The following is an 8,626-nucleotide window of genomic DNA, read 5'->3' as shown; positions in this document are numbered from 1 at the left end:
AAAAACAATAAAAACACTTAGATCTAAAGCTTAAAAACAATAAAAACCCTTAGATCTAACGCTTCCTGACAAAGACTTACTACAGCTCAGCTGGTTTAATTTGCATTTTTTTAATTAAGTCTTTGCTACTTTTTAAATTTAGCTCAAATTTGCAAAAACTGACTTCCACTCTGACCAGATGTTCCGTGCACGGGTCCAACCCAGCCAGAACCCAGCTGCTACCGAACACCAGTGGGTACAAAGCGACGACTGCTGGGTACGTAGCAGATTAAGCAGCATCCCAACTGGACTCAGAACAGCCGGTTCGACGGCAGAATGTCACCGTTAACTCAGAGTTGTGATGTTTTGGACCTTCGTTGCGAAGCTTTGGTTGCGTCGTTGGATCACGTGAACGATCGCTCAGAGAAAAGACTTTAAATGGGACCAGTTTGATGACGGTCTTTAAAGTTCCGCCCAGACTGGTTTGATAGTCGACGCCTCAGGAGGCAGTCTGCTCACCGTCTTGTGGATCTCTGGCCGCTCAGCAAACACGACGGGGAAAGTTCTGCATCAAATATGAAAGAAGTCTTCTCGCTCGTTAACGTTGGTTGATGAAAGCTAACGTGACACAGAAACACGTTTGAGCTCTGGAAGTTGGATCCAAGTTCAGCCACCAGAACCTGGACTGGACACAATCCTTTCATCAGAACCTCGGCGGGTTCTGCTCAGCTTCCACATGGAGCAAAACAGTCTACAGTTTCTGATGAACTCTACAGGGCAGGTGGAGTTCTCATCTTCATCTTCATCCTGTTTTGGTCAGAACGTCTCCACGCGGTCCGACCCGCAGTGACTCAAACCCTCCTTCGTGTCTGTCCTAGTGTTCCCGGTCCCGCCGCCGCACCGGCACAGCGAACAGCGGCAGGGCCCTCGATGGCGACGGCGGCTCGGGGTCAGAGTTCGTCGTCAGGGGGTCTTCGGGCTTGTTGCTATGGTGATCAGGGGGCGTGGCCGGCAGGTCCTCGTATGAACCTTTCCTCTTCTGAAGGGCTTCGGCCCGGGCGGCCAGAGAGCGGGCGCACACCGTCAGGAGCACAATGAGCGTGCCCAGAAGGAGCGAGACCATTGGCCAGAGGATGCAGTGCAGCAGGACGCTGGCGTCATGGGAGCTGTGCCACAACACGTCGTCCGGCCTTCAGCACCACAACAACAAGCAGGAAAACAAAACATCGTTATTGTTTATTCACCAACAACGCTTCTCTCACAGGCATTCAATACTTCAGAATAAAAGACAAATTCAGTGAAATAGTCTTTTATTCTGACAGGTGCAAACAGTAAAAACAGGATTTATGAAACAAAGACTCATTTGTGTTTATGAAAAACAAACAAGGCCCAGATTCACAAAGGGGGACGTGCACCTCAAACTGTGCCGCCAACCAAACGGCGTCTTCCTGGTGTCCCTCGTCCAATTTAAATTAGATTTTATTCTGCATTTATGTTTGTGTATATTATTGCTACTTTTTGCTTTTAGCTAGTTTTTAAGCATTTAGCTAGCGTGCACCTTTTAGCTTTAACACCCCAGTTTCTCATCAACGTTCAGCAGGTAGTCGGCCCGCCAAGTTCATACTGCATTCTCAGTGAAACTCTAATTTAATAAACTCCATCTTTTCCCCCATTTTTCTTTTTTGTTCAGAACGTCGTCGAGTTCCTTTCATCGCAAATCACTTGAGAAAAATAAAAAGGCCCCGAAGGTCCAATCAGCGGGTCCTTACAGGAACGAACACAACAGCATTTTTATACTTTAATGATATGATGGAGGCGTGTAACGTGGTGAAATGACATGCCATTAAATCAGCGTGTTGCTGCTGGACTGGTTACCACGGAAACAAGATGTGCTCATATGAGAAAGGTCAAGATGTCAAAAATGGCTCTCACCAGGTTTACGTTTCCAGACACGGCTAAGACCCAAAAACTGATCCGGAGATTACTCATCGACAGGCGTGCTGCCTGACTCGTTAGGAGCGGGTTCGTTAAGATATTTTAACGAGACATTTTATGAGACAGGACGTGGATTAAAAGATTCAAAATGTTTCGCTCCATCAGGAAGATCTAATTCTGACAACGTCTTTCTCACTTTTAGACTTTCACGAAAATTTAACCTTAAATCACAAAAGACTTCCCCACAGAAACTCACTGAGATCACTTTGGTTTCATAGGAATCTTTTTAGCTTTTAGCTATAGTTTTGCTTCATTTAGCATATAGCTACAGTTTTGTTTGGCTGGCTTTAGCTACATTTTTAGATTTTAGCTACAGTTTTGATTCATTTAGCATATAGCTATATATTTTTTTGGGCTAGCTTTAGCTACATTTTTAGCTTTAAGCTAGAGTTGTGCTACATTTACTTTTTAACTGCCATTAAGCTTTTAGCTACTATTTGTGGAAATGTAACATTTAGCTTAGTTTGCTACATTTAGCTTTAAGCTACAGTTTATGTCCAGCTTTAGCTACATTTCTGCCAATCTTAGATTTTAGCTACAGTTTTGGTACATGTAGCTATTAGCTGCAGTCATTTTTGCCTGCTTAACTTATATTTTTGACAATTTTAGCTTTTAGCCAGAGATTTGCTACTTTTAATTTTTAGCTATATTTCAGTTTTTTATGCTAATTTTAGCTTTTAGTTCTGTTTTGCTAGTTTTAACCAATAATTTAGCAGATTTTTATATATATATTTATATATATGTATATATATATATATATATATATATATATATATAAATTTGATGCTCACGCTCAATCTTTGCAGAAAAATGGACATAAAACAAGTTAATTTAATTTAAATTATTTTGTAAAATACTGTTTTGTTTTTTTACAGAGGATGGATGAGATAAAAACTGGGTTTACAATCTTTAAAACTGAAGTGTGGTAGTAGCTGAGGGTCCTCTGTAACAGACACTCCATCGCCTTCATTTAAACATTTTAATTAGCATCAATCATTATCATTATTATTATTTATTATTGATGCTATCGATTTACTAGCAGCTCCTGGGTAACGCACCTTTAATGATGTTTAAATGATTTAATTCCTTTTGAGTTCCCAACGCTCCAACAAATTAAACCGGAACGTTAAGTCTCCTCTGAGGAGCTTCAGTTGAAATTTATTAGTTTTTCTACAAAACGCTCGATGATCAGCAGCGACTTTAGCAGCAGCTGACAAGCTGCAGTCGTTTGGCTCCTAAAACCTTCAAAGATATATATTTTAAAGCACAAATTTCAGGGAGTGTTTACATCCAAAGGTAGGCGGAGCTTAGAGGCTGCCCCACCCTCATGTCAAACATCTCCATTTTGTTTGGTTAAGACTTTATTTACCCACAGATTAGCAGTCTCCCCCCCCCGTAAGAGGAAACAACGATCTTTCTTCTCTCCCCCACCCGGGTTGTTTGCTCGGAAGGAACTTATGTCAGAATTAAACATCGTTATTTTTACAGACTTCAAACTGTGTGAACAAGAGAGAATTGTGTATATATGTATATTTTACCTGACATCAAGGCCCCCCGTACAATTCTGCCCTGTGTCAGCTCTGTTCCCACATTAATAGATGCTGTTTATCCACCCCGTGACACTTCCTGTTTTCAATTTATATCCAATCAAACACCGTACAGACTCTCTGGAGTCCCTCCTATTCACCATTCTTGTCCAATTAGTCCCCGACACACTTCCTGGTTCTCATCCCTGTCCAATCAATCGGGCACACATTAGCTGTCCTCTCGTTCAGCCGAGTACGTGACACATTTCTCGTTCCATAAGACAAAATTTAGCACACGCAAATAATCTTACATTGACTGTGAGACTCTGGTTATCCTTTTGGTAACTTATTACATTATCAAGTCTTAGATTGCGCTACGGTCGTTCTGACCTATTAAGTTGCTCTTTAACTCATTATTAATTATTTTATAATCCTCACACATACTCAAATGATGTGAACTATAATTTCACTTTATAGTTAATCTTATTTAACTGAACAAGAACCTTTGAGTTGTTTTGTTTTCTCATTAAAGGCCTAATAAGGAACTATTTTCTTACTGACAGCAGAAAGTGTCATGGTTGATTTTAAAAGTTAGCAGTCACTAAAAAGATATTATTTATCAGTTTGTGGCCTAGTTTACGCATCTGACAGATATTAGTCAACTTCATATGATCTATTTTCCATAATTCATAATTAAACATTATATTCACCAACCCACATTATGTTATTTTCCACAATTTATCATCAAATGTTATTTTATTCCTAACATTCCCCAGAACCAGACCCTTGTCCAGCTCTGCCTCTGATTGGCTCCTCGTCCTTAACGTTGACCAATCGTTGCTCCTCATGTGTCGAGTGTCACCTGACTCCCTAAACCTGGCCCAATCAGAGGCCGTCATGACTTCCTGTTTACGACTGAAGTCACGCGGTACCGGCAGGTTTATGAGACGAGGCAGGACGTTTAAAACTGACGGGACAAGAAGGACCATCATCTAGAAGTATCTGTACTGCGTCCTGATGAGTACCGGCCCACGTTTTATTGATTGTAGGAAATCTTTGTTCTAAACGTTTGGATGGAAGGTGGACGATACGCGTTTTTTTATTTCGTTGCACCTTTAATGACCGGACAGGACTCTCCTGTCAGACAAAAATATTTAGACTTGAAACTCCGTGTTTGATTTTGCCTCGGACTCAGTGTTTTTAATAAAACTGTTTATTTTTTATGATTATTTAGTTTTTATTTGGAGGAAGTGGAGGCTGGATGAAGGACCTGACAACAGAACATTATGTTGGAGGGAGAACTGCGCAGACGTTCTGTCAGAACCAGCTCCAAACGGACCTCTAAGATCCTGAGGAACATTCAGGTCTGGGTTTCTTCTGTTGGGTCCAATGTTAGAAAAATGGACAAAACGTGTGTGAGCCGATGGTCAGCACCTTCCTGAAGAGACATGGACCCGTCAGACTTCACATGTCCTGCTTCAATTTGTCCGTCTCACACTGAGAGGAGAGTGAGACGTGGTGTGTCTCACCTCCTCTGATGGTTGAAGTAGCAGGTGAAGGCCTGGCTGCTGACCACCTGCGTGAAGTTCTCCTCCCACCTCAGGACGTTCTCAATGTTCCTCTGGTTGTCCCTCTCACACTGGGGGACGAACGAGCACTGGGACAGACAGAGGACAGACAGGGGACAGACAGACAGGCAGCTGTTAGACAAACAATAAAATCTGTCTCCAACTCTTAAAAGTTAAAGTTGAGTCAGAGACGACATGTGAGGAAAAGTCTCGCTGAGGCTCGGTCCATTTTAAATGAGAAGACGGTTCTGATGAGGACACGTCTCCTTCTGCTGCTGAGCCCAGCAGGGATGTCCAGAACAGAACCGGGCTCGTCTCCCTGCAGTGCCTGCATCTGATAAATAAACCGTTTCTTTGTGAATGAGCTGCTCGTCGTCATTCTTCTGATAATCGTTTTCCAGAACAGCGCCTCGGGTCGTTCCAGCAGGAGGCGCCGCAACGAGGTCAGAACCAGCTGAGAGGCTCAGCACTGATTGGGTCGAGGAGGTCGCTCTGCCTCGCTCTTTACTTTCAGCTGCCGAACAAAAAATTCACTCTCACTCGTCGTGGCAGGAGGCTGATTGGCACCTGGCTGGAGGCTCGAGTGGTTGCCATGACGATGGTGTGATTGCTACGGGAGGAGGAGGAGGAAGAGGAGGAGGAAGAGGAGGAGGAGGAGGAGTCTCAATCAGAGGGAAACCAGTTCATTTAAAGCTGTGAACTTTGATCTGCAGCTCCGTAAAGGTTCTGCTCAGCTCTCTGAAGGTCCACCACATAATTTCAGGCAGGTTGAGGTTCTGGACCCCGACTGGACCGTAGCAGAACCTTGGTTCTATTCATGCCGACCCGTTCTGTTGTAGATCAACTGCTGTGTTCTGGATCACAGTCCTGCTGGACCCAGTTTGGTCCAAGCTTCAGCTGTTGGACTCCAGAACCTTTTGGTCTCCGGAGGAGTTCCCAAAGGGAAATTAAATGTTGTAACTCATCATCCTTGTTTCATTAAGAGATGTTTTAGATGCTGATGGCTGCAGGAAGATCTCTTGTAAAGGTCCATCCCACAGTGGAGCCGAAGAAAATGGCCGCAGACGCCGTCTGATTCATCCACCCAGACTCGGCTGGCCTCTCGGTTCCTCCGGGCTGCAGGACCACCCAAATCCCAGGAAGAACTCCTCCCTGAGCGATGGTCACTCCTCCCAGCAGTTTGTTCAGCTCCTCGCCGCTGCGGACAGCCAGCTGCAGGTGTCGGGGGATGATCCTGGTCTTCTTGTTGTCATGAGCCATGTTTCCTGCCAGTTCTAGGATCTTAGTGGTCTGGCACTCGAGCACAGCTGGCAGGGAGACGGGAAAGCATATACGGAGCCTCCTTTTTCAACTCATTTGACATTTGGGGCTGTACAAAAACCCACCTTGTTGTCATGGTTACGCATCATAACAAATGTCCAAAAGTAAACAAGTTTCAGTACAAATCCTCCCAGCTGCACAGCATCTGACACCAGAGGAAACAATCATCCGAACAAGGTGAGTTACCCTGACGCATGCTCAATAAGGTGAAGGTGAGTTACGTCCAGAAAAAGAGGAATTAAAGTTTCCAAAAGCAAAATCTCAGAATGAAAGTACCAGAGCTGCTCCAACATGCAGCCACCCCAAACGGCACAATTCCAGAATCAGATAGTTCTGTTCTAGTTCTGGTCCACTCAGTGACTGACAGGAGCCCAGACCATCAGCCTCCACCACCGTGCGGACAGCTGGTGGAGCTGTTTGCTGCAGTACATTCTGGGTAAACATCTGTCCTCTGGTCTGGTTCTGGTCCAGAAGTCTTGTGGTTCCTTCAGACGAACCTAAGTCGTGCTACCATGTTGTTTTTAGCGAAACGAGGTCATGACCTTTGACATGCTGACTGAGGCCTGTTACTGCATGGTCTGACCTTCAGGGTGAATGTTCTCCTCGTTTGAAGAATCTTCCTCCTCTAGAACGATGGACTCCAGATAGTTTGGGAGTGACCTTTGACCCTTCAACAGCTGCTTCTCTGAGGTCATTTCTTATGTCTTTCCATCTTGTGAACACACACCTGGACGATCCAGATGGAGGCGGTCCCTCTGTTCATCTTGAACCTCTGAGCTCCTGTGGACGCAGCTAATTTAATATTTCACTTTATTCTGTAGATTTTATGCAGAGCTGCTCTCTGAGCTCCAAATGAACCCTCAGCTGGTCTTGATTCATTCTGAGCCTCCATGTTTCAGTGATGAAGCAGTTTTCCTTGAAAGCTTTCTTCTGTGAACAAACAACCATGGTCCAAATCCACCAGGACCCCACAGATTCTGCAGATTGTTCTTTACTCTGCTGTTTAAAACGTGGACCCTCTGAACCCAGACGGCTCGCAGGTCTGTCCAAACAGTCCAGCAGGTCACATGTTTGAGCAAAGAAGCTGGAGATGAAAACAAAACATCTGTCACATCTGTAAACCGCCTTCCAGCGCAGACATTCATCAGGACGAAGTCAGAAATGTGATGCTGCTGCTTCAAATCACATCTGGTTTGTTGTTCCATCTGGGTGCATGGCGCCGTCTCACAGAACCATTCAACCTCAAAACCATTCATCAGGCGGCCAATCAGCTGCTCTTTGCCCCGTGACATCAGCGCCGGGCCGCCCAGCAGGATGAGTCAGGTTACCATGACAATGGGCTGAGGTTACAAACATACACAGGCGAGTTTCTGATGTTAAAAACAACCTGACAGATCAGAGTGGAGCAAGTTCTCCGACATGTAGAGTGAGTTCTCTGACATATTGAGCGTGTTCTTTGAAATGTAGAGTGAGATCTCCGACATATAGAGTGTGTTCTCTGACATGTAGAGTGTTCTTTGACATGTAGAGTGAGTTCTCTGACATGTAGAGTGAGTTCTCCGACATGTAGAGTGAGTTATCTGACATGTAGAGTGTGTTCTCAGACATGTAGAGTGAGTTCTTTGACATGTAGAGTGAACTCTCAGACATGCAGGGTGTTTTCTGGCATGTAGAGTGAGTTCTTTGACATGTAGAGTGAGTTCTCCGACATGTAGAGTGAGTTCTCCGACATGTAGAATGTGTTCTCTGACATGTAGAGTGTGTTCTCTGACATGTAGAGTGAGCTCTCAGACATGTAGGGTGTTTTCTGGCATGTAGAGTGAGTCCTCTGACATGTAGAGTGAGTTCTTTGACATGTAGAGTGTGTTCTTTGACATGTAGAATGAGTTCTCGAACACATACAGTGAGTTCTTGAACATGCAGAGTGTGTTCGCTGACATGTAGAATGTATTCTCTGACATGTAGAATGTGTTCTCAGACATGTAGAGTGTGTTCTGACATGTAGAATGTATTCTCTGACATGTACAGTGTGTTCTCTGACATGTAGAGTGTGTTTTGACATGTAGAGTGTGTTCTCAGACATGTAAAGTGTGTTCTGACATGTAGAGTGTGTTCTCTGACATGTAGTTTGTGTTGTTTGACATGTAGTGTGTGTTCTTCGACATCTAGTGTGTGTTCTCTGACAAGCGAGTGTGTTCTATGACATGTAGAGTGTGTTCGCTGACATGTAGAATGTGT

General features: G+C 44.2%; 1 protein-coding gene across 1 annotated transcript in view; it reads right to left on the bottom strand.

The window, feature by feature from the left end:
- Nucleotides 1–63: 63 nt before the first annotated feature.
- Nucleotides 64–8,626, bottom strand: part of LOC119428097 (calcium-activated potassium channel subunit beta-4) — a 17,277-nt gene continuing 8,714 nt past the window's right edge. The window contains exons 3-4 of the mRNA XM_037695738.1: nucleotides 5,030–5,157; nucleotides 64–1,169 (exon numbers count right to left, since the gene is read on the bottom strand). Of these exons, the coding sequence (XP_037551666.1) occupies nucleotides 854–1,169; nucleotides 5,030–5,157 (444 nt within the window). The 3' untranslated portion in view covers nucleotides 64–853. The remainder of the gene's footprint in view (nucleotides 1,170–5,029; nucleotides 5,158–8,626) is intronic.

Source organism: Nematolebias whitei, chromosome 22 (genome assembly GCF_014905685.2).
Source record: "Nematolebias whitei isolate Nwh7 chromosome 22, NemWhi1, whole genome shotgun sequence".
Lineage (NCBI taxonomy): Eukaryota > Metazoa > Chordata > Actinopteri > Cyprinodontiformes > Rivulidae > Nematolebias > Nematolebias whitei.
Note: the sequence above shows the minus strand (reverse complement) of the source record. Positions and strands in the feature narration are given on the sequence as shown.